This window comes from Hyla sarda, chromosome 3 (genome assembly GCF_029499605.1).
Source record: "Hyla sarda isolate aHylSar1 chromosome 3, aHylSar1.hap1, whole genome shotgun sequence".
NCBI classification, from domain to species: domain Eukaryota; kingdom Metazoa; phylum Chordata; class Amphibia; order Anura; family Hylidae; genus Hyla; species Hyla sarda.
Window position 1 is genome coordinate 290,702,045 of NC_079191.1, and position 27,389 is coordinate 290,729,433.

Genomic DNA, 27,389 nt, shown 5'->3' on the forward strand with positions numbered 1-27,389 from the left:
AACCAATAATGGAATTGAAGCAATTTATTGAGGTTGTCACCAAACAGATTAATGTATTGAAAGAGAAATTCTACTCATTCCGGTTTGGCATAATTTGACTCGTAGTGAATATGATGTATTATCAAGGTTACAAAAAAAATTCTGACATCACCATCAAAGCCGCGATAAGGGGGGTGCCCTGAGTTGTTATGGACACCCCACTTTATCTAGCCGAGATTACTAGACAAGTGTCTGATGTCACGGTTTACAGTAAACTTAGGAAGGATCCTTTGAAGGAAATCCAGGCTGACATCTCATTTCTTTTACAGCAGGCGGTTGAGAACCATATTATAGATACAGAATTGGTAACATTTTTGACTCAAAAACATCCTATAACACCAGTCCTATATTGTTTACCTAAGATACATAAGAACCTCCAGAACCCCCCCGGACGACCTATCGTCTCCGGGAGTGGTTCGTGTGTTCTCCCCCATTGCCGTTTATTTGGATAAGATTTTAAGATGTCATGCCACCTCGGCTAAATCATTTATTCGTGACACAGGTGATTTCATTTCCAAAATTCAGGATTTGGTTGCCCCCCCTGGATCCCTTCTGGTATCGTTCGACGTAGTTAAACCTTTACACGTCGATCGAACACTCAAAGGGGATCCAGGCGGTCGCCAATTGCCTATTATCCACTGATCTCTCTGCAGGGGCACGTTCCCTTGTTTTGGACTTATTGGGGGTCATCCTCAGACGGAATTATTTTCTGTTTGGGAAGATGACTTCTATGTCCAAAACAGGGGAACGGCCATGGGGTCCAATGTGGCCCCAACGTATGCAAATGTATATATGACGGAATTTGAGGAAACTTATATTTAACAAATCACGATGGTATCCTCATGTACGGACTTGGTTCCGTTACATAGACGATACCTTCGTGATTTGGACGGGTACTTTGTTACAACTTCATTTGTTCCTTGATGAATTGAATAGTATATACCCTGAACTTCAATTCACCATGGTGGTGTCCCGAATCATCAATTCAATTTTTGGACACATTTGTTACAGTAACTGACGGTTAGATTATCAATGGATCTCTATACAAGAAAACAGATAGGAATAGTGTTCTACAATATGATAGTTTTCATCCTAGACCCACAGTTAAATCACTCCCATGGAGCCAATTGCTACGTGTTAAACGGATAGTCTCAGATCCTATACAGTCCTCCAAAAGAATTGATGAAATGCAACGGAAATTTAGACGTAGGGGTTATCCACAACGTTTGTTAAACCATCACTCAAACAGACTCTTACAAGTCGAGAGATCCACCCTATTAAATAGTACCCCCAAACAACCCACAGATAGGATACCATTTGTATCTACGTATTCAGTTAATAGCCAGGCTATAGCTAATATTATTAGGCATAACTGGTCACTCGTGAGTAAGACTACTGGCTTTGATAAGCCACCAATAATGGCATACCGTAAGGGACGCAGTTTTAAAGACCGTCTTATTAAATCAGATGTCGCGTCATTTAAAGTTAAAGGTACACAAAAATTTAAACAGGGCAATTTTCCCTGCTTAAATTGTAGTCATTGTAATTCTATGTTAAAGGGCGATTCATTTAATCACCCACATACAGGCAAACCATTCAAGATTCATGGTAGATATACATGCCGCTCCTCCTTTGTAATCTATTTGTTGACCTGTCCATGCGGGCTTTATTACATAGGTGAAACCCACCAATGAGTGCCGGATAAGATTAAATGGTCATAAATCTTCCATTAGGACCAAGAGGGTTGATCTCCCACTACCTAAACATTTTTTGGAATTTGGTCATAGTATCAGTCAGCTAAGATTTCGCATTATAGATCATGTACCTGTGTTAAGACGAGGGGGTGACAGGGAGAAATTATTGCGCCAGAAAGAACTGAAATGGATCTATACATTAGACACAATGTGTCCAAAGTGGATTGAATATGGATTTTGGCTTGAAACCCTTTATGTAGGCATCTAGGTTATCCTCTATTCTTATTCTTCTTCTTCCCCCTCTCTTTTTTCAATTATTCCTCTTTTTTTCTTTCTCCTTTTATCTTCTTTTTTCTTTTTCCCTTCTTTATCTTCTTATTCTTCTTTCTTCTTTTTCTATTTATTTCTCTTTTTTTTTTTTTTTTCCCCCTTCCCCTTTTTTTTTTTTCCCCTTTTTTTCCCCTCCCCTTCTCCCCCTCCCCCCCCCCCCCCCCTTTTCCCCCCCCCCTCCTTTCCCCCCCCCCCCCCCCCCCCCCCCCCCCCCACACTCTTCTCTTCTTCTTTCCTTTTTTCTTTTTCCTCTTTTTCCCCCCTTCTTTTTCTTTTCTCTTCTTTTTTCTTTTTCCTCTATTTTATTTTATAATTTTATTTTCTTCCCCCCCCCCCCCCCCCCCTCCTCTTTTTTCTTTTATCACATTTTTTGTTCTTACTCTCTTTTCTCTTACCTTTTTTCACCTGATCCTTATATTTAATGTTTATAAGTGACAACATGAGGTTTTTGGATATTTTTCTATGATAATATTTTTAAAATATTTTTTATGTATATTTTTTTAGATTCACTTCACCTATTATTTATCACCACCCTTATATGAAGATTACAGCTGATGATGGATTCACTGAGGACTCCTGAGAAAAAAAATTTTCTTTTGCAATAATTACAGATTTTATGATTTAAATATAGTTTATTATACATTGATCCTTGTTTCAACATGACATCTTCTTGTGACATATTTCTGTGCTAGTATCTATATAGATGTCCGTGGCCATAATAAATTCGTCTTGAACTATACATGTATAGAAGTCTTTTTGGACTCCTATGTATTTTAGACTATGCTGTGCGTTTTTTGGTCAGGGGCACTTCGGGTATCGACAGACGCATTTGATATGCGCAGGTTGATTCACCGATATGCGATTACCCATGTAGACGCACCACGCATGCGCAGATAGTTGGCGCTTGCGCGGATCATTTTGTTATGATCGCGGACATCTATGACGCTCCAGCATCAGCTGACCTATAGTGGTCAGCTGATCGGAATTACACGACGTGGAGCTACGCAGCCGCAATTTGTTTATTTACATCTATGATGCTCCTGTATCAGCTGACCTATAGTGGTCAGCTGATCGGAACTACACGATGTGGAGCCACGCAGCCGCAGTTGGTTTATTTACAAACACAGCTGACACACACGCACGCTAGATCTCTTATGCGATCTATATGATGAAGATGCAATCGGAGACATGGATCAATGTAAGTGAAGTCCCAGTGAACACATCTGAAGCCTATATATGTTTTGATGGTCGTCTTTTATACTCATTAAGATTTATAGTTTTTGTGTATTTGAATCACTATGACAACACAACTTAACCAATAGGATGTGGTCACTGATTATAATGATATATGTATAACACCTGTTATGTAACCAATCACAGCATGTTGTGATTCCTATATATATGCACATTGTCACTTTGTTTGATATGCTTGAAAAAGGCAGTTTATTGCCGAAACGTTGCACATGGATGGCAAATAAAACCTTGCTCCATCTACCAGCCTGAGTCCTCAGCTATTTGGTGCTGTATCCCTTCTGAATTTCTGTATGCTTTTCCGGGTTGGCATTCCCGGATGATCACCTGCACATGCTGATTTGATCGGTGCTGTCTCCCCCCATCATCCATATATATATATATATATATATATTTTATATATATATATATATTTTATATATATTTTATATATATTTTATATATATATATATATATATATATATATATATATATATATATATATATATATATATATATATATATATATATATATATATATAAAAAGAAGCGTCTGCAGCACACCGGAGTATCCAAAAAGGGATTTATTCCAGCTAAAAAATAAGATTGTTTCTGTGGCCTCACACCACCTTTCTCAAGTGCCTTGAGAAAGGTGGTTTGAGATGACAGGAACGTCTTATTTTTTAGCAGGAATAAATCACTTTTTGCATTTTTGATACTCCAGTGTGCTGCAGCCTCTTTTCTCTACAAATTTTGGACCCAGGACCGGGGTCCCTGAGACCGCTTGCACCCAACATACTCATCTTATTTTGTGAGTGCTTCTCTGATTTTTCTATAATCTCTATCATATATATATATATATATATATATATATATATATATATATATATATATTATATACACACCCACACTTCGCTGTTTCACAAGGAGTCTATAAAGGGAGCTTGATATATAGAGAAAAAAATTGGAACAAAATGGCGCTAAGTGCCGTAAATGATGGTTACAGTAAAAAGTCAGGGGTATACAGATCTCACTTATAAGTGGAGGTGGGAGTCTCTCACTTGGGCAGCGTGGCGATCAAATGGACCTTTGAGTATACTCCTAGTCTTTTTGATAGCAGTATAGATAGATTAGTGAACGGTATCTCACTCACCTATTAGTGTTGCGCTGCAGGCACAACACTGTTTAGCACATGGGAAGAGTGTAGCAACTCTCCAGAGATCCTCTGGCAGCCCGACATCCGGACCCAAACAGCAGTTGTGTCTTTTTTCTTGTGAAGGAAGCAAGGGTGGTCCCAAAAGCAAGCTCCTCCAGCAGTTTCCAGGGAAAAAGTTTGGATAGTGTCGATGGCGCCTTGGAGGTAGATGGTAATCAAACAAGCATCCAATGCTAGGGGTTACTTGTTTATTGCATAAAATTGAAATGGCAGATCATACATTAATATTTATCATATGGAATGCCGAATAAAATGAAGGGTTAAAACAAAATAAAAGTGGTAGCAACGCGTTTCGCAGGGTGACGCTTCATCAGGCTAATGTCGTCTGACTGGTTGTTTGCAGTAAATATAGAGGCAGTTTGTTTGAAATTCGCAGGTAGTTGAGGTCAGAAACACTTGTTACCCGCAAATTTCAAACAAACTGCCTCTATATATACTGCAAACATCCAGTCAGACTACACTAGACTGATGAAGCGGGGGTCACTGCGAAAACGCGTTGCTACCACTTCTATTTTGTTTTAACTCTATTTTATACGCCATTCCATATGTTAAATATTAATGTATAATCTGCCATTTCAATTTTATGCAACAAACAAGTAACCCCAAGCATTGGATGCTTGTTTGATTATCATCTACCTCCAAGGCGCCATCGACACTATCCATACTTTTTCCCTGGAAACTGCTGGATCAGCTTCCTTTTGGGACCACCCTTGCTTCCTTTATAAAGGAAGCTTAAAAGTTGAGCTTGCTTCATAATGGCTAATGTGTTGGACATCACTGATCAGGGTGATGTCCGCCATTAACCCTTTAAAAAGTCACAATCAAAGTTGATGGCCATCTAAAAAATGCCAAAAACAAGTGCCGGTAGATCAGTGGAGAGGACGGGTAGAGGGTCCCCTACCGGCCTCCCTTTTTTCCTAACAGAGTGTCTCAGAGCTGTTGCAAAACTACAACTACATGTAAAAAGAAAAGGTAATAAATGGGAATAAGCCCTTCCACTGATTATAGTTTAAATTAGGGCTGTACGATATATAGGGATTTGAACTCGAAACACAATTTCGTATTAAGATACAGCGAATTGGCCCTTCGCAAAATTTATAGATTATGCGAGAGGAAAAATAGTGGGCCAAAAAGCCCAATCAAAAGAAAAATGGTCATGATAAAGACTACAGATCACAGGGCAAAAATTGAGCCCTCCTACAGCCCTGAGTACAAAAAAATAATAAGGTAATAGGGGTCAGAGGAGGACAATTTTAGGCATACAAATTTTTGTACAAAGAGTGAAAATTTTTAGGTAGTATATTAAAACAGAATAAAGATAATCTGTTATTTTTACCAAGAAGTGCACAGCGCAGAATTAAATACTCCCCCAGTGCTCCTACCTACGCGGCTGCGCTGCACCATAGAGCAGTGCAATAACGCCAGGAGTGGGTAGAATGGGCCAGGCCCATGAAACGTGGTAAAGGAATTAAGCTAATTTCTCCCAGTTTCATATCCAATCCCCTTAATTTCATGTACAATGACTGAAAATAAAATGAAGTTGGCTTTATGAAATAAGAGCGGATATGAACTGGGGGGGGGGGGGGGAAGATATTTTACCATTTATTTTATCGCAATCGCATATCAAAATCGCAATATTTACCTCCATAATCGCACATTTGTGCCAAATTGTGCAGCTCTAGGTTAAAATCACCCGTTTCCCTATTTTAATGGTTGTACACAAAAATAAACATATGTAGTATTGTCGCATTTGTAAACGTTTGAATTATTAAAATATAACATTAATGAAACTGCACACAATGGCGTAAATGTAAAAATATACCAAAAACCAGGATTGTAAATTTTTGGTCACGATACATACACCAGGAAAAAAAAGATAGTGATCAAAAAGTCCCATTAAAACAAAAATGGTTATGATAAAAAAAAAAAAAAACACAGTTCATGGCGCAAAAAAATAAGCCCTCTCACAGACCCATATATGAAAAAATATATGGCTAAAAAGGCAAGAAGGCTCCTTTCCACGCGGCTGCATTGCACCGTATAGTGTGGAGACTATACTATACCACGCCAGGCCCATGGGAAATGCGGAGGAGGAATTAAACTAATTTCTCCCCATTTCGTGTCCAATCCCCTCCATTTTATGTTCAGTCAATGAACATAAAATTGGTTGGGGCGGCATGGTTATATAAAATAAGGGGATTGGACATGAAATTGGAGAGATTTTACGATTTGTTTATTTTATTGCAATATTTACCTCCATAATCACAATCACACATTGGCCAAGATTTATCAATTAGCCCCAGGGGTGTGGAAATAAAAAAAAATAAAACACACTAAAACGGGAGCACAATCTACTGGTCCCTAAAGACAACCCTTTGTCCTGGTACACAAAATAATTTCAATTAAAATAATACCGTAAATAAGGTTTTTATCATTAAAAAAAATATAACCGGCAGAGCAAAACACATTTTAAACCCTTAAGTACTGGGTCAATTTTAATTTGTGCACACTTTTTCCTTCTTGCCCTTTAACAGCCATAACTCTTATTTCTCCCTCTACAGAACCATATGAGGGCTTGTTTTTTGCAGGATAGATTGTACTTCGTAATGACACCTTTATTTTGCCATAGCATATGCTCCGAAACAAAAAACAATATATATTTGTGTGGTGAATTAGGGTTTCAGGAAGATTTATCAATCTCCCCCATTTTCTCTGAATCGTGCAGACTAAGAAACTTAGCCGGTTTGCAAGTGTCCTAATTGAGAGCGCCATCAAAATTTTGCACAGAGCCCATTGTGTTCCTACACATATTCATGCTAACTATCCTAATGTTTCTCTTTGTTTTAGAGGTTGTTAACCTCCTGAGCGGTATTCCCGAGCGTGACTCGGGGTTAATTTTCCCTGCCAGGATCGGTAACCCCGAGTCACGCTCGGGGTAGAATTGCAGAGTTCCCGGCCGGGCTGCACGATATATCGCAAAAGCAATGCGATATAGCGATGCGGCCCCCCCGGGAAAACATGCGATTATCTGCTCTGGTGGGCTCCCGTTGCGGGGGCCGGCCAGAGCAGGTAAAGAAAAATACTAAAAGTCAGTGTTTCCCTACCAGGGGGCCTCCAGCTGTTGCAAAACCAACTCTCAGCATGCCCTGACAGCCAAAGGCTGTCCGGGCATGCTGGGAGTAGTAGTTTCACAACAGCTGGAGGCCCCCTGGTAGAAAAACACTGAGCTAAGTGTAAAAGGAAGAAGTAGTAAAATAAAAAAAAACTTTTGCTTACCTAATCCCGGTCCCTGAAGATGTCGTTCCTCTCCGTGCGGTCCGGGGTGTCCTCTCTTCACTATTCATCTTCTAGGACCTTTCACTTTTCAGCCAATCACAGGCCGCAGTGGTGTAAAGCCTGTGATTGGCTGAAGGGGAAAGGGCTTGTTCTGCAGCAAATACACTAGGTTTGAAATCTGCCGGCAAACCTAGTGTATTTGCTGCAGGACAAGGTAACAAGGTGGATGAATGTGACAAAGGGGGGGGATGTGACATGAAGGGGGGATGTGACAGGGGGGGAGGGGAATGTGACATGAAGGGGGGATGTGACAGGGGGAGGGGAATGTAACATGAAGGGGGAGAATGTGACAAGGGGGGGAATGTGACAAGGAGGGGGGAAGAATGTGACAAGGAGGGGGGAGAATGTGACAAGGAGGGGGGAGAATGTGACAAGGAGGGGGGAGAATGTGACGGGGGATGTGACAAGGGAGAGGGGAATGTGACGGGGGAGATGTGAAATGGGCGGAGGGAGATGTGAAATTCAGTTAAAAAAAATTGTACCGCTTTTGGTACACATTTCCAGACAGAATCATACCGCCAGGGAGGTTAAACCAATGTATATAGTGGTGTTGCCAGCTTGCTTCACGCTTTTGACCACACATTCGCTCTCTTTTTCAAAATGTCCATCTATATATGTGTTGGGGTAGAAAACTCCTTATTTGCCTAATTTCATCTTTAAATTCTCACAATATGTCTTTCTCAGAGCACATTGCTTCTGTAAAAAAACTTTGGTATCAATCTCTGAGATAGAGACTTTTTACAAGAGTCAATGGGGGAGATATATAAAACCTGTGTAGGGGAAGAGTGGTGAAGCTGCCCATAGCAACTAATTAAATAGATTCTTTCATTTTTCAGAAACCTTTTTAAAAATAAAAGAAGAAAACTGATTGGTTGCTTTGGGCAACTTTACCATTCTTCTCAATACCAAAATAGAACTGCTACAAACTACAGATCAAGGTGCAAAGCAGCTCCACAGGCAAAATCAAAAAGTTAGTGTGGTCAGAAAAGGGCAATTTTAAACGGCCACTGTCAAAGAAAAACATTTAAATATGTTATATCATGAAAAAATACATTTAGCAGTAGATTTGATCATAAATATTCACTATTTCATAGTGAAATCTTTATCTGAACAATCTACCACTAGAGGTCCCCATACCTTCTGGGACACTGAAGACTCCTGCAGCGGCATCACCTTTGTGCATGAGTCATGGACAAGAGAGGACTCCTGGACATGGCTGCAGCTGGGACTAGCGCTCTGTTGTGCTCATATCTGGCCGGTCACTCTGCCTGATCAAGCGTGCGGCTGTCCGGAGCGAAGGGATTGTGGCTTAAGATATGGACATGGCCATGTGAAAGGGGCGTGGCTTGTGGGTGCATGTTGGAAGTTTTCAGCATCGCTGCACACCACGCTGAGGTTAGGTAAGTTATAATGCAACATGATGAGAATTATAGTTTTGGATCAGTCACAGGCTGTATCAGGGCACTGGGAGTTGTAGTTCGTAAGTAACTGCAACTTTCAGCATGCTCTGACACAGCGTGCTCTGCAACTGACTCAAAACAAAACTACAACTCTCAATGTACGATATAGTAGTATAGTATAGGTTATAATGCAACATGCTGGGAGTTGTAGTTTTGGGTCAGCTGCAAAGCCAAAGGCTGTGTCAGGGCATGCTGGGAGTTACAGTTCGTTACAAACTACAACTCTCAGCATATCCTGATACATCCAATGCATCTACAACTGAGCCAAAAACTCCCAGCATGTTGCATTATACCCTATACTATACTACTTTATATTGCAACAGCCTGGGAGTTGGAGTTTTAGGTAAGCTGCAGAACCATGAGCTGTAGCAGGGCATGCTGGGAGTTGAACTAACTAACTGCAACTTCCAGCATGCCCTGATACAGCCTTTGGCTCTTTTAACCACTCCCCCATATTGTCTTTGGTAAACTACAGGCAAGGAGGACAGCATAAAACATTAGAGGAAAGGGCAGAGCACAGCGCATGACTGAAAGGCTTGCTCCAGTCACGTACAGTAAGGTCAAGAGAGGGATACACCCCCTCCCCAAGTGAGAATTGCAAAGCAAGTGAGCAACTTAAGCATTGTTGATTGAAATATGGGTTTTAGAGACATAACTTGAAACTAACAGGTACTCTTTGAGCATACTCACTTTATTAGAATAAAAAAATAAATAAAGAAAAATAAAAACACCCATGACTTCGGGTCGTGGGTATGTACTGATTGCTTGGGGGGGGGGGGCCAAAAAGGGAGTATTTAAAAAAAAATAAAAAATAAAAAAATCTATATATCTATATATATTTACATTTTTTTTTAACATACTGCCCCAATAAAAATTTAAATAACCCTCTTTTGCCATTTTTCAAATAAAACACAGTAAATTAAACATTTGGTACAGTCACATTTGTAATTGTCCGATCTATTAAATTGTGACATTCCTGATCCTTCATGGTGAACAGCGTAAACGCAAAAAGCTTCCATGCGTGTAATTAAAGCTTTTTGGTTTCATCACGTCCCAAAAAAAGCACACACTAAAAAGCGCTCAAAAAGTTACATAAGCGCAAAAGTGGTACAGATAAAAAATACAGCACAAAAAAAAATAAAAAAATAAAAATAAACCCCAAAACTGCTCCGTGGATGGAAAAACAAAAAAAAAGTTATAGGGGTCAGGACATGGTGTTGAACAAACTATCTTTTTCAAGTTTTCTAATTATTTTTATTTTTTTCTACCATAAAAGGAAACAAAAAAGTTATTTAAGTTTGGTATCACAACTTTTTCAATGGGAAAAAAAAAAAAGTTATAGATCTAAGAATGTGAGGAGGAAAAAAGTGGAAGCCAAAAAGTGATCAAAAAGTGGCCTGGAGACATTCTAGGGACGTCCATCACCTTTACCCTCAGCTTTTTTAGCAGGAAGTGGTCATCTGAGAGGAGTTTTTGGGGTCTTTATGTTGGAATACAGTCCATTTACAAAAGTGTCAGGAGTGTACTCATGTATATTTTTTTTTATCTATGCTTACCTTATGTAATATTTTTTACAGTAAATAAAAAAAAAAAAAACTCCTCTTCACAATTATAAATCATATACACTTATATACTTGGCAGGGAAGAATTAAAGCAGAACTATTGTTAAACTTTTGTTGAAGAGAAGTACCAAGAAACATATTTCTTACCTACAATACTGTAAAAATGCAGCCTTCAAGAGTTTAGTTTTATCATCATGTGGTATAGTCCCTCCGCTTGTAGATGGCTCCATAGATGTAGCCTTTATTAATAAAAATAAAATAAACAGTATTTATGGACGTTAAGTGTGTACACGTTTGCCTATAGAAATAGCTGTTCATCAAAGAGTAGTATACATAAACATTTTCCACGGAAATACAAACTGATTTATACACACGCACATATATATATCTGTTTGCTCAGCATATATATATTTATTTTTTTAGGGATCGACCGATTATCGGTTTGGCCGATATGCACGATTTTTGGCGTTATGGGCAATTACCTTGCCGATAATCCAATAATGCCCCGCCCCCATCCCCGGTTTTATAATTACCTGTTCCTGGGGGCCGGGGTCCACGCTACTTCTGGCTCCTGCTGCGTCCTGAGTTACGCTGTGCACGATGGCGAGTGACGCGACGTCACCGTCAGTGCGCACAGTGACAGCTCAGGAGGAAGCCACTGGAGCCAGATGTAGAGTGGACCCCGAGCCCTGGGAACAGGTAATTATAAAACGGGGGATGGGGGAGGCAATGGGGCCGGGGCGGTGCGGCGGGCAGTTTCGGTGGCGGTGATAGGACTCAGGAGGACCCCGGACAAGCAAGGGAGAGAAGCGGGTGGCGGCGGCGGCGGCCTATGGCACCGCAAAAGCCGCAGCAGTTCATTGATTTAAAGCGCCCGCTTTAAATCAATGATCTGCAGCGGCGTCGCGGGGGGGATAAATAGCCGATAACTTATACCATAATATCGGTATAAGTTATCAGCCCTAACCTCCAAAGATTATCGGTATCAGCCCTAAAACATAAAAACAATATCGGTCGATCTCTAATATATATATATATTATATTATACACATACATATATATATTATACACATACATACATACATATACACACACACGAAGATTGCTTACAATAGTTGCCCTATAGAAATAATAAAAAAAAAAAAAAAAAAAAAAAAAAACCTTCCTGTTTGTGGTTCGGAAACTACCGTATATACTCTAGTATAAGCAGAGTTTTTCAGCACGATTTTTCGTGCTGAAAACACCCCCCTCGGCTTATACTCGAGTGAACTCTCCGCCCTCAGTGGTCTTCAACCTGCGGACCTCCAGAGGTTTCAAAACTACAATTCCCAGCAAGCCCGGGCAGCCATCGGCTGTCCGTGCTTGCTGGGAGTTGTAGTTTTGAAACCTCTGGAGGTCCGCAGGTTGAAGACCACTGCGGCCTTCGACATCATCCAGCCCCCTCTCAACCCCTTTAGTTCTGTACTCACCTCCGCTCAGCGCTGGTCCGGTGCTGCAGGATTGTCCGGTGAGGAGGTCGTCCGGTGGGATAGTGGTTCCGGGCTGCCAACTTCACCGGGGAGGCCTCTTCTCCGCGCTTCGGGCCCGGAATAGTCACGGTGCCTTGACGACGACGCAGAGGTACGTTCATAACCAACGTCCCTCTGCATCATCGTCAAGGCAACGCCTCTATTCTGGGCCCGAAGTGCGGAGAAGAGACCTCCCCGGTGAAGATGGCAGCCCGGAACCACTATCCCACCGGACGACCTCCTCACCGGACAGTCCTGCAGCACCGGACCAGCACCGAGCGGGGGTGAGAGGGGGCTGGATGATGTCGAAGGCCGCAGTGGTCTTCAACCTGCGGACCTCCAGAGGTTTCAAAACTACAACTCCCAGCAAGCCCGGACAGCCGATGACAGCCGCGCAGCGCATAGCCACGACGAAGGGGACGCACGCCGGAGGCCTGCAGCAGCGCGGACCCGACTCAGGTAATCATGCCACCGGGGATGGGGGGAGGCAACGGGGCAGCGGCGCCGGCAATGGGTGCCGCTGCCCCTTCTCTCCCCCTGGCTATCCGCGCCGGTACCGATAGTCAGGGGGACAGAACGGGCAGCGGCGCCGATAGCCAGGGGGTGAGAAGGGCCGGCAGCAGCGCTCTAGACCCCAGGGAAGGCAGAGGGAGAGAAGCGGGCAGCGACGGCCTCTCTCCCCCTGCCTTTCCTGGGGCGGTATTGGCGTATAACACGCACATAGACTTTAGGCTAAAAATTTTAGCCTAAAAAGTGCGTGTTATACGCCGTTAAATACGGTATTTTTATTAGATTCAAGTGTACACATTGGTACAAGTAGTGCAGACAATGTATTAAGTGCAGAAGCTGTAGTCTTGGCTGTAGTGTCTTCTGCCTAATTTCAATAAAAATTTTAGAAAAAAAAAAGAATTCATCACAATTTTTCCCATTCAAAACTTGTTACACACCAGAATTTTTTGTTTTTCACTTCATAGATCAGAAAAAATAAAATAAAAAAAAAAAGAATAAAAAAAAAAAAGTCTTATTTAAAACCAACACGGTACCAATAAAAACTACAGATCATGGCGCAAAAAAATTGTCCCATAGACTGAAAAATAAGAGTTATACCAGTCAATAGGGCTATGTCAATAGGAATCATTGTAAAATTGCATTGACCCACAGAATAAACATAACATGTCAGTTTAACCGTTAAATGTACTGCAAAAACAACAATGCAACAAAAATGCTACATTTTGGCCACTAAGTCACTCTAAATTACTCAGTTCAACTACAATCTCCTAGCCTGATCTGGAACTATTGGCAGTATGCCTCCACTCAACGTAAAAGCGAGGGGAATTGTGGGAAAGTGTGATATAAGAGTATGGCCACTAAATCACAAAAGACATACATGATTAAAGATCAATGACTAGAGACAGATACTCAAAATAGTTGAAAACACTAATTACTTGCATTAGCTGTGGGAGATGAGCAAATTCTCTCAGGATTAAGAATTAAATGAAGTCTGAGAGAATCACAAAAACATGAACAAGGCCTTTGGGTGTGTATTTCCAACATGAACAATTTAAAAAATTACAACGAAAGCAGGAAGTGCTCCATAGTGTATTAGAATCACAAGTAAACACTCCAGGTGAAAAGGCGCCCCCCCTTGTGGTTGCGCAGACCAAGCACGACTTTGAAATGTGCATGTAGGTGTGTAGCGTCGTGTCTCTCTGCAGCCCCATTCAGTGGTAATACAATATAGCAGATGATTCCTCCAGATGGAGCGTCCACCCCAAAGTCATAAAAAAAACTTTGGTCTGCTAAAGAACATTGTCTTCCTTAGTCACAAAAGAATTAAAAAATTTACCTGATTACTAGTTCTAATTAATGAAGAGGACAGAGAATCTTCAACATCTTCTGGCAACATAGATACACTTTCACGAGGAACAACAGCTAGAAGGCCACCGTTTCTTGTAAAAAAGACTGGCAGATCTGCACAGGACCCAGCTCCAATAATGTGATCTCCTGTAGCAAAAAAAAAAAAAAAAAAAAAGCAATCACAAAAATGGTTTCCCAATGTGCGTTTTAACCCATTGACGCAGGGCATATGGTAACGCCCTTGCGCCCTGGTAGTTAAGGACGAAGGGTGTACCTGCATGCCATGGTCCAGTTAGCGCTGTTTGAAGCACGCTCACGAGCTGAGCGTGCTTCATACACTGTGGGTCCTTACTATATTAGCAGCCAGGACCCAGGACTAATCACCAAATGTCAATAACCCTTTAGACGCTGCAATCAAAGTTTATTGCTGTGTCTGTCATGTTAACCCCTTAACGACGAAGGACGTAAATGTACGTCCTGGTGATGCAGTACTTAACTCACCAGGACGTACATTTACGTCCTAAGCATAACCGCGGGCATTGGTTATATCAATACAGATCACGGCATCTGCAGCATCGCGTTAACTTAATTGGATGATCGGATCTCCCGCGGCAATCCGATCTTCCAGCACGGAGGTCCCCTCACCTACCTCCGCTGTCTTCCGGGAGTCTTCTGCTCTGATCTGCCTTCCCGCAGACCAGAGCAGAAGATGACCGACAACCCTGATCAATGCTGTGTCCTATACATAGCACTGAACAGGATTAGCAATCGAATAATTGCTTTAAATAGCCCCCTATGGGGACTATTAAAGTGTAAAAATCAAAGTAAAAAAAGTAAAAAAAATTAGAAAAACCCCCTCCCCCAATAAAAACGTAAATTGCCCCATTTTCCCTATTTCACCCCAAAAAAGTGTAAAAAAATATATTTTATATACATATTTGGTATCGCCGCGTGCGTAAATATCTGAACTATTAAAATAAAATGTTAATGATACCGTAGGGTGAACGGCGTGAACGTTAAAAAAAAAAAAAAAGTCCAAAATAGCTGCTTTTTTTATATAACATTTTATCCCCCAAAAAAAAAAAATTTAATAAGAAAGGTATTAAAAGTTTATATAAGCAAATATGGTATCAATAAAATGTACAGATCACGGCGCCAAAAATGAGCCCTCATACCGCCGCTTATACGGAAAATAGGAAAGTCCTGTCTTCAAAATAGCGGGATCTTAAACGTACTAATTTGGTTAAAAAGTTTGTGATTTTATTTTTTTTAAGCGCAACAGTAATAGAAAAGTGGGTTATCATGGGTATCATTTTAACCATATTGACCCAAAGAATAAAGAACACATGTCACATTTACCCATTTACCGTAAATTGTACGGCGTGAAAACGAAACCTTCCAAAATTTGCTAAATTGCGGTTTTCTTTAATTTCCCCACACATAGTATTTATTTGGTTGCGCCGTACATTTTATGGTAAAGTGAGTGATGGCATTACAACGGACAACTCGCGCAAAAAACAAGCCCTCATACTAGTCTGTGGATGAAAATATAAAAGATGATTTTTTTGAAGGTGAGGAGGAAAAAATGAAAACGTAAAAATAAAAAAATTTCTGCATCCTTAAAGGGGTATTCCGCCCCTAGCATCTTATCCCCTATCCAAAGTATAGGGGATAAGATGTCAGAGCGCCGTGGTCCCGCTGCTGGGGAGCCCCGGTATCCCCGCTGCGGCACCTCGCTATCATTACAGCACAGAAAAAACTTTTTTTTCCACTAACATGCAGGTGTTGTCCCATACAAAAAATAAAATTTCAATGGAAATACCTCTTATGTGGATATAAAGTGTTCTGCAGGCTCAGGAGTAAGCGCGCACCATGTACATTTGAAGACTAAAAATTGGTGATTTGCACAGGGGTGGCTGATGTGTCTAGAGATGAGCGGACTTACAGTAAATTCGATTCATCACAAACTTCTCGGCAGTTGATGACTTATCCTGCATAAATTAGTTCAGCTTTCAGGTGCTCCGGTGGGCTGGAAAAGGTGGATACAGTCCTAGGAGACTCTTGTGGGGGGGGGGGGGGGGGGGACGGTGCCAATTGAGGATCCTCTAGGACTGTATCCACCTTTTCAAGCCCACCGGAGCACCTGAAAGCTGAACTAATTTATGCAGAATAAGTCATCAACTGCCGAGTCGAGAAGTTTGTGACGAATCAAATTTACTTTAAGTTCGCTCATCTCTACTGGTGTTATTACAAATTTTTCATTGTAAGAGGAGAAAAAGCCCCTCAAAATTTGTTACACCATTTCTTCTGAGTAAGGAGATACCCGATAGGTTGATTTATATGTGGCAATGCTCTGCACGTGCACTACAATGCTCAGAAGAGAAGGAACCAAATTTGGTTTTTGGCATGATATCATGAATTTGGTATCTTTGTAATCGTATGGACCTACAGAAGATAAGGTATAATTTTTACCAAAAAGTGTACTGTTTAGAAACGTAAGGCCCCAAAAGTTACAAAATGGGATTTTTTTTACCACACAATTTTGTTTTTGTTACGCTGCAGATTAGGTTATAAAATAAGTGATTTCATTACAAAGTACAATTGGTGACGCAAAAACAAGTCCTAATATGGATCTGTAGGTGCAAAATTGAAAGTTATAATTTTTAGAAGAGGTGGAGGGAAAAATGAAACTTCAAACGAAAATTGTGTGGGCCCTTAAAGGGGTAACTCCTACCCTAGACATCTTACCCTTATCCAAAGGATAGAGGGTAAGATGTCTGATAGCGGGGGTCCCGCCGCTGGGAACACGTGCAATCTCTCCTGCAGCACCCCAGTCATCTGCTGAACAGAGCAAACTTCGCTCCATGCCTGATGACGGGCGATATAACATATACCACAATTCACAATAGCTGAAGCTCATAGATCAGCCTTTGTGGAATGACTTCTGCAAAAACCCTCAGAGTGTACCTAGAAAATGAATGCATTTATTTAAATAGGGCCTAAACCGGTTTATTATGTCCATTGGGCTTGCTGTAAAGCATCTCTCTAAAGGCTGTTAAAAACTGCTCAAGCAAGATGGGTACCCTTACAATAATGGGGGAAAAAATTAGAAAAGAAAAATATCACAGGCTGCTTCAACACTATAAAGATGTTCCATTAACAGATCAGTTATAAAGATCCATTAGAAAAGCCTTAATAACTGATGTTAATCGCCAGTTACAAAATCCCATTCAAGTCTATGTTTTTTTTTTTGATTATTAGTTATGACCTGTTACCTGTTATAGTCCGTCATGAATAACAGACGTTATTTGTGACGGAAGAAAAAAACGGCACATGCACTAATTATTCTTCAGTCACAAGAAACTGGTAAATTAACGGCCGTTATTTTTAAGTCTATGGCAAACGGATGAGCCTTTGTCATCCATTTGCACCTGGTTTATAATATTTGTTATTACTTCTGAGCATGATCAGAAGAGGTAATATCAGCAGACTCCCAGACTCCCACTACCATCATGGAACAGACTTGTTTTCATGATGGGAGTAGTAATTCCCTGGCTGCGGGAGTCTGCAGACAGCTGGGGAGGCTACATTAGTGTTTGTACTACTAACCCCATCATGGAACAGATTCTGTTCCATGATGAGGGTTGTAGTACAGGGGCTGAGGGATTGTTCGCAACGGGTCTCACTTCTGAGTTATTAAGCAGGGGAGCGGGCGGCATGCTCCGCAACCTTGCGATGTATGGTGCGTTTTAAGTTTCATTTTTAAATCCCTCGAGGGGAGCCCTGAATGGCCAGTGGCCGGGGTTTTTAAAATGGAGATTGTGAGTGGCAGCCGGGGCCATATGTATATTAAAAGTGCTGTGGGGTGCAAGATAAGGAGATTTTTATGTTTACCGTAAAATCTCTCTCGAAGGATCCATTGGGGGACACAGACCATGGGTTTATGCTGCTGTCTCTAGGAGGCTTGACACTATGGCAACCAGAAAAGTCTGCTCCTCCCAGCAGGGTATACCCACCCACAGGCACCTGAGGTAATCAGTTTTAGTCCCAGAGCAATAGGAGAAGACAGGTCAGGAGAAAAAAAAAACACAAACTGTCTGAGCAACCAGAAGAAAAGGTAACTGAACACACCCTCGGACAGATAACTGAAATAGGAACACCAGAAAGGGGGTGGGAGCTGGGACCCAACGGATCCTTCGAGAAAGAAATTTTAGGGTGAGCATAAAAATCTCCTTTTCTCTATCAACTCCATTGGGGCACACAGACCATGGGACGTACCAAAGCCGTCCCTTGGGTGGGTAAGGAAATCAGTCAGGCGGACAGCTGTACCACTGCCGCCTACAACGCCTTATGGCCCAGAGGAGCATCAGCTGATACAAATGTATGAATCTTGTAGGACCTTGTGAAAGTGTGCAAAGACTCACACGTGGACGCTTTACAGAACTGCGAGGTCGAAGCCACTTAGTGGAGTCCCCAGGATGCCCCGAAAAACGGGTGGAATGAGCCAAAACCCTGAAGGGTGGGATCTTCCCTTTGCAGCGCTAAGCTTCCGAAATAGCAGACCGGATCCACCAAAAAATGGTGATCGTAGAAGCAGGTTGTCCTGTACGACGACCTTCCGGAAAAACAAAAAGGAGGAGTCACACTGCCAAAAGAAAAGAGAGTGACAGAGACGAGTCCGAACAGCCCTCACCACAACCAAGTGATGGAGCAAACGCTCCCAGGGATGAAAAAAGGGTCCGGACAAAAGAACGGTAGGACGATGCCCTCATTGGTATGAAAAAAAGCAAAACCATCTCAGGTAAGACGGACAGACCTGGACAAAAAAAAACTTGTCCTGGTATACAACCAGGAAGGGAGAACGGCAGGAGAAAGCTGCCAGCTCTGACACCTCCTAACAGAGGTAAGAGCACCACCTTCCGGGGAAGGAGGTGAAGAGAAATGTCCCTGAGAGGCTCAAAAGGGGGGCCTTGAAGGACATCCAAGACCAAGTGCAAGTCCCAAGGAAAAGGGACTGATAAGGAGGGCAGCATGAGCCCCTCCCTGAACTAGGTTCGGACATGATAATTAAACGCCAGAGGACGTTGAAAAAGAATGGAAACTGCTGGACCATTGACCTATAAGGGAGCTGAAAGCCAACCACGACCGGAGAAAAAGGCTGAGTTTCACACCAATAGAAATAAGACCGCCAGTTAAGGTGGTAAATCTTTGCAGAGGAAGGCTTGTCAGCCCTCCGCCTGGTGCGAACCACTTGGGAAGAGAAGCCGCAGGTCCTCAAAACCGCTGTCTCAACTGCTACTCCGTCAAAGGCAGAGAAGGTAATAGGGGTGGCAGAGGAGACCTAATATAGGAGGTCTAGACAATAGGGAAGGCGTAGCGGTAAGTCGTTCAGGAGCCTGACCACGACGACGTACCATGCCCGTCGGGGCCAGTCTGGGCCACGAGAATGGCGGGAACACCCCTGCTACGAGTTTCCTCAGGACCCCGAAAAGAGAGGAAGGGGAGGAAACCGATAAGGTAGGGCAAAGCCCCACCAATAAATAGATAAGGCAGGGCCAAGCCCGACCAAGAGAGGAGCGCTTTGGTTGTGGCGGGACGTGTAGAGGTCCATGCCTGAAGCGCCCCAGAGGTTGCAGATCACTGCAAACACCTCCGGATGTAGGGCCCACTCGCCTTGGACGGCTGAGGCCCGGCTGAGAAAGATCACATCCCAGAGACGCCCGGAATGAAGATCTATGAGATGGCCGGAAACCTGAGTTCCGCCCAGAAGGGAATTTCCTAATAAGCAAGCAAAGAAAGAATTGCCCTATGCCCCAACATGTTTAAGGGGAAAAGGGATTCTCAGGGGACAAAGGCCCCAGACCGACCGGTCCTTGAAAACAACTCCCCAGCCCGACAGACTGGCAGGGAGGGGTAGGAAGGAACACCCCCAAAAAAGCAGGGGGGAAAAGAAGCCACCATAAAAGGGACCGACAAGACTGTTGAGAGAATGATCTTGCGGTCGAGAGACAATGGAGACCTGTCCCACCGGAAGAGAATCACCAGTTGAAGAGGTCTGTGATGAAACTGGGAAAATGGCATGGCCTCCACAGCCGCCGCTAATCGACCCAGGACCTCCATGCAAAAGCTAATGGAAACTGGAGCAGGATGCCGAAGTCATCGGACACTTCCTAAGAGTCAGCCGATTGGTCGGCGGAGTCCGCATCAAACTGGAGCCCCAGGAGAGCGGTTGGACTTGTCTCGATTGACCATCCAACCAAAGTGAGACAAGGTCTGGAGGCTGAGACTAAGACTCTACAGGATCTGGGCCCTGGTCTGGAGCTCTGATCAGGAGGTTGTCCAAGTAAGGAATCACGGAAACAACTGTTGTCCGTAAAAGGCTATCACAGGCGCCAGGACTTCGGTAAAGGTCCGCGGAGAAGTAGTCAGACCGAAACGGCGAGCCACAATAAAAAATGACCGTCCGGAACTGCAAAGCAGAGGAACCTTTGATGACCGGGAACCATGAGATGTGGACCAGGCATCCTAGAAGTAAGAGGCGACCAACCACCCGAGAAAGGTCGGCGGGTGGGGGCGACCCTTCAGACCAAGGAAGGCCTACGGGTGCCTGATGGGGCCGCAAATGGCCGGAACAGATAGCCGACCTCTGGAAGGACAGGTCCGGAAGGAGGGAGCCATCTTCCCATGAAGGCGCCCGGCTGGACCCTCTGTTGGTACCCTTTGTTGGTACCAAAGGTCTGCAGAACCGGAAGGAGGACTTATGACGGAATGCAGTTCTGTGAGCCTTATCCAGAGGTAATAAAGAACCCTTCGCCACTCGTCGCCTCACTTTCTGAAGGCGGTGTCCACATTCCAGGCTTTTAAGCCACATGGAGGGACGGTGGCTACCAGGTAACTTGTGGTAAAGGCAGCACAGTGGCTGCGCATGAAAGCAGAACACAGAAAATATCCAGCTGCGGAGCATCGGCGAGCTTGATTAAATAAATCCTCCCGAGGGATCTTGAAGACTACCCTGGCGGAGATGGGAGACCATACTGAAAGGGCTCCTGACACCCAGGCCGAAGCAAAAGCAGGAAGAACCTGCTGTCTCAGAGGCAAAGTTTGCCAAAGTCTCCACCTTCATTTTCCCTAGATTCTTGAAGGCAACCGCATCAGCCAACGGCCAGGTAGGCGCCTTAAAGAGGTGGGAGACCGGCAGATCCACAGTTGGAGAGGAGGTCCACCGAGCAATGAGGTCCTTGGCGAAAGGATACTGCACTTGAACCATCCTTGTTTCCTGAAACTTCTTGTCAGGGTGCCTCCAGGCGGATACCAGCAGGACGTAAAATTCAGCGTGAGAGCTGAATGTCTTGGGTGCCGGTCGGGCATGAAAAAAAGGAGACTTCTGGAGCCATGTCCGAAGATCCTGGGTCCTATAGATGGAAGGTGTCTCTTATGGCCGAAACCAATGAGTATCAGGCATCCGTGCATTCCTTTTGAGTCGGTGGCCGAATCAGAAACCTCATCCACAAGACCTCCAGGTGAATGGGAACGAGGTAAGGCAGCCATGAAGCAATTCAGACAATGGTCACTTTAAGCATTAATAACTCTGGGATGCTTTTACTTTTCATTCTAATTCCGAGATTGTTTTTTAGTGACATATTCTACTTTATGTTAGTGGTAAAATGTTGTCGATACTTGCATAATTTCTTGGTGAAAAATTCCAAAATTTGATGAAAAAAATTGAAAATTTTGCATTTTTCGAACTTTGAAACTCTCTGCATATAAGGAAAATGGACATCCTAAATAATTTATATATTGATTCACATATACAATATGTCTACTTTATGTTTGCATCATCAAGTTGACATGTTTTTACTTCTGAAAGACATCAGAGGGCTTCAAAGTTCCGAAGCAATTTTCTAATTTTTCACAAAATTTTCAAATTTGGAATTTTTCAGGGACCAGTTCAGTTTTGAAGTGGATTTGAAGGCTCTTCCTATTAGAAATACCCCATAAATTACCCCATTATAAAAACTGCACCCCTCAAAGTATTCAAAATGACATTCGGAAAGTGTGTTAACCCTTTAGGTGTTTCACAGGAATAGCAGCAGTTTGAAGGAGAAAATTCAAAATCTTCATTTTTTGCACTCGCATGTTCATGTAGACCCAGTTTTTGAATTTTTAGAAGGGGTAATAGAAGAAAAAGCCCCGCAAAATGTGTAACCCAATTTCTCTCGAGTAAGGAAATACCTCATATGTGGATGTCAAGTGTTCGGCAGGCACAGTAGAGGGCTCAGAAGGGAAGGAGCAACAATGGGATTTTGGAGAGTGAATTTTTCTGAAATGGCTTTTGAGGGGCATGTCACATTTAGGAAGCCCCTATGGTGCCAGAACAGCAAAAAAAAAGAACCCACATGGCATACCATTTTGGAAACTACACCCCTCAAGGCACGTAACAAGGGGCCCAGTGAGCCTTAACACCCCACAGGTGTTTGACGACTTTTCATTAAAGTTGGATGTGTAAATGAAAAAAAAAATCCACTAAAGTGCAGTATGGAAATACCCCATGTTAGGACGTAAAATGCTCTGCGGGCGAACTACAATGCTCAGAAGAGAAGGAGTCACATTTGGCTTTTAGAAAGCAAATTTTGCTGAAATGGTTTTTGGGGGGCATGTCGCATTTAGGAAGACCCTATGGTGTCAGAATAGCAAAAAAAAAAACACAACACATGGCATACTGTTTTGGAAACTACACCCCTCAAGGAACGTAACAAGGGGTATAGTGAGCCTTAACACCTCACAGGTATTTCACGACTTTTTGTTAAAGTTGGATGTGTAAATGAAAAAAAAAAAAAACATTTTCACTAAAATGCTGATTTTTTCCCTCCAAATTTTACACTTTTACAAGGGGTAATGGGAGAAAATTACCCCCAAAATTTGTAACCCCATTTCGTATAGAAATATCCCATGTGTGGACGTCAAGTGCTCTGCTGGCGCACTACAATGCTCAGAAGAGAAGCGCCATTGAGCTTTAGGAAAGGGAATTTGTTTGGAATGGAAGTCAGGGGCCAAGTGTGTTTGCAAAGCCCCCCCGTGGTGCCAGAACAGTGGACCCCCCACATGTGATCCCCTTTGGAAACTACACCCCTCACAGAATTTAATAAGGGTTGCGGTGAGTATTTACACTCCACTAGAGTTTGACAGATCTTTGGAACAGTGGGTTGAGCAAATGAAAAATTACATTTTTCATTTTTAAGGACCACTGTTCCAAAAATCTGTCAGACACCTGTGGGGCGTAAATGTTCACTGTACTCCTTATTACATTACGTGAGGGGTGTAGTTTCAAAAATGGGGTCACATGTGGGAGGGGTCCATTGTTCTGGCACTATGGGGGTTTTGTAAACACACGTGGTCTTTAATTCTGGACAAATTTTCTCTTCAAAATCCCAATGGCGCTCATCTTCTGAGCATTGTAGTTCGTCCGCAGAGCACTTTACACATCCACATATGGGGTATTTATATACTCAAGAGAAATGGGGTTTCAAATTTTGGGGGACTTTTTTCATATTTTCCCTATTTTTGACTTTTTTTTATTTTCCCATCCAACTTTAATGAAAATTCGTGAAACACCTGTGTTAAAGTTCACTATACCCCTTGTTACGTTCCATGAGGGGTGTAGTTTCTAATGGGTTCACATGTATTTATTTTTTTGCGTTTATGTCAGAACCGCTGTTAAATCAGTCACCCCTGCGTAAATCACCAATTTAGGCCTCAAATGTACATGGTGCGCTCTCACTCCTGAGCCTTGTTGTGTGACCGCAGAGCATTTTACACCCACATATGGGGTATTTCTGTATTCAGGAGAAATTGTGTTACAAATTTTGGGGGTCTTTTTTTGCTTTTACCTCTTCTGAAAATAAAGAGTAAAGGGCAACACCAGCATGTTAGTGTAAAAAAACTTTTAACGCCAACTTTTCCTTTTCATAAGGGGTAAAAGAAGAAAGCCCCCCAAAATTTGTAGTGCAATTTCTCCCGAGTACGGAAATACCCCATATGTGGCCCTAAACTGTTTCCTTGAAATACGACAGGGCTCGGAAGTGAGAGAGCCATACACACTTGAGGACAAAATTAGGGATTGCATAGGGGTGGACATTGGGAATCATTGGCGTAGAATACCCCTAACAGGGTGCCTCCAGCTGTTGCTAAACTCCCAGCATACCTGGACAGTCAGTGGCTGAAATGCTGGGAGTAGTTTTGCTACAGCTGGAGGCTCCGTTTTGGAAACACAGCTGTACAATAAGTTTTTCATTTTTATTGCGGGGGGGGGCAGTGTAAGGGGGTGTATATGTTGTGTTTTACCCTTTACTATGTGTTAGTGTAGTGTAGTGTTTTTAGGGTACATTCGCACTGGCGGAGGTTTACAGTGAGCTTACCGCTAGGAGTTTGCACTGCGGCGGAAAATTTGCCGCAGCTCAAACTTGAAGCAGGAAACTTACTGTAAACCTGATTGTGTGAATGTACCCTGTACATTCACATGGGGGGGGGGGGACCTCCAGCTGTTTCAAAACTACAACTCCCAGCATGCACTGACAGACCGTGCATGCTGGGAGTTGTACTTTTGAAACAGCTGGAGGCACACTGGTTGGAGAAACTTCAGTTCTGTTACCTAACTCTGTATTTTCCAACCAGGGTGCCTCCAGCTGTTGCAAAACTACAACTCCCAGCATGTACTGATTGCCAAAGTGCATGCTGGGAGATGTAGTTATGCAACAGCTGGAGGTACGCAACTACAACTCCCAGCATGCCGAGACAGCTGTTTGGGCATGCCGGGATTTGCAATTTTTAAACATCTGGAGAGCTACCGTTTAGAAACCACTGCACAGTGATCTCCAAACTGTGACCCTCAAGATGTTGCAAAACTACAAATCCCAGCATTCCCAGACAGTAAACTGATTTGTGGGCATGCTGGGAGTTGTAGTTTTAGAGGGCCACAGTTAACTGCACAGTGATAACCAAACTGTAGCCCTCCAGCTGTTGCAAATCTACAAATCCCAGCATGACAGCTGTCTGGGCATGCTGGGAGTTTTAGTTTTGCAACATCTGGAGGCCAACAGTGTAGAGACCACTGTACAGTGGTCTGAAACTGTAGCCCTCTAGATTTTGCTAGGCAACTTACCGGCTTCCGTCGAATCCAGGGAGCCAGCCGCACAACATGCAGCCCACCTTCGACACCAGTCGTCGCGTGCAGCCTCGCCCGCAGGGTAAGTGGACTTCGGCGCCCAATCCCCTTTGGTTTCCCGGTTCTTCCCCACCTATTGTGGGTGGGCAGAACGGGGAAAATGAAAGTTAAACCCCCCCCCCCCCCCGCCGATATGCTATTGGACGTCACTTTTAGACCCAATAGCAGGGATAGGAGGGGTGGCACCCCTGCCACCTCACTCCTATCTCTTCAGGGGGATCATGGGTGTCTTTGACAACCGCGATCGCCCTTATCTTTCGGGTCCCCATAGACTCGTAATGACCCGGATTTGCGCCGATTGCCGACATAAGGGGGGTCTGATTACCCCCCTGGGCATTTGCGCGGGGTGCCTGCTGATCGATATCAGCAGTCACCCTGGTCCGCCTGTACACCCTTGGTCCTTTACAGATTATGGTGAAAATGGGCTTGGTCCTTAACTTAACCCTTTGCCACAAATGGACATTCATTAACATCCATCTGTGGCTCCCGAGGTATGACACTGGCTCAGCAGGTGAGCACGCATCATACCCGGTGGGTCCCAGTTGCTATAGGCAACCAGGACATATGGTTAATGCCGGACATCGCCAATCGGGCTGATGTCCGGCATTAACTGTTTAGATGCGGCGATCAAACTTGATCGCAGTGTCTAAAACGAAAATAAACAACCCTCTTTTACCATAAAAAAAAACTAAAACAAAAAAAAACTGGTAAATAAAAAAAAAAAACATGTGGTATCGCCACGTGCTTAAATGTCTGAACTATAAAAATATATTGTTAATTAAAATCCCTTTTTATATAAAAAAAAATTAATAAAAAGTGATCAAAAAGTCCAATCAAATCAAAAATGGTACCCATAAAAACGTAAGATCAAGGTGCAAAAACACTAGCCCTTATACGGAAAAATAAAGTTATAGCGGTCAAAAGCGGACATTTTTCAACTTATTCATTTTGGTGCATGTAGTTATTTTTGTTTAGTAGAATAAAATCAAAACCTTTATAAATTGGTTATCCTTGTGACCGTATGGACCTTCAAAATAAATATCAGGTGCAATTTTTACCGAAAACTGCACTGCGTAGATACGGAAGCCGCTAAAAATGACAATTTTATTTTTTCAATTTTGCCTTACAAATATTTTTCTGGTTTCGCCGTAGATTTTGTAGTGAAATTATTAATGGTATTACATTAAAATTGTTGACTCAAAGAACCAGCCCCCATATGGATTTTAAAGGTGGAAAATTAAAAGTGTTATGATTTTTAGAAGGGGAGGAGGAAAAAACAAAAGTGCAAAAATGAAAAATTGCCAAAGAGGGAAGGGGTTAAACGCACTAATTTGGTAAAAAATTTTGAGATTTTTTTTAAAAGTGGTACAGTAATAGAAGAGAATGTATTAATGGGTATCATTTTAATCGTTTTGACCCAAAGAAGAACACATTTTTACTGTAAAGTGTACAGCATGAAAATTAAACCTTCGAAAATTTGCTAAATTGCGGTTTTCTTTTCAATTTCCCCACAAATAATTTTTTTGGTTGCACCATACATTTCATGGTATAATCAGTGAGGTCATTACAAAGTTAAATTGGTCACGCAAAAAAACAAGCCATTATTGGTCTGTGGATGAAAATATAAAAGAGTTATGATTTTTAGAAGGCAAGGAGGAAAAAACAAAAAAGCAAAAAATTGTCCTGGTCCTTAAGGGGTTAATGTATGTAAACTCCCACCCCATGACAAACAGTTAAAACAGGTAAGGGAGTATGGCACCGGTTTGGTTCCTGTTATCTGTAGTAAACACTAGAAATGAGCGAACTTACAGTAAATTCGATTAGTCACGAACTTCTCGGCTCGGCAGTTGCTGTCTTCCGCCTGTATAAATTAGTTCAGCTTTCAGGTGCTCCGGAGGGCTGGAAAAAGTGGATACAGTCCTAGGAAAGAGTCTAC

General features: G+C 42.7%; 1 protein-coding gene across 3 annotated transcripts in view; it reads right to left on the reverse strand.

The window, feature by feature from the left end:
• NUP133 (nucleoporin 133) overlaps positions 1-27,389 on the reverse strand; it is a 397,333-nt gene that overhangs the window by 264,380 nt on the left and 105,564 nt on the right. For all 3 annotated transcript variants that reach the window (XR_008891412.1, XM_056566853.1, XM_056566852.1), the window contains exons 11-12: positions 14,222-14,379; positions 11,015-11,106 (exon numbers count right to left, since the gene is read on the reverse strand). Coding sequence is in view for 2 of the 3 variants with exons in the window: in XM_056566853.1 (XP_056422828.1) it covers positions 11,015-11,106; positions 14,222-14,379 (250 nt within the window). In the remaining variant the exon portion in view is untranslated. The remainder of the gene's footprint in view (positions 1-11,014; positions 11,107-14,221; positions 14,380-27,389) is intronic.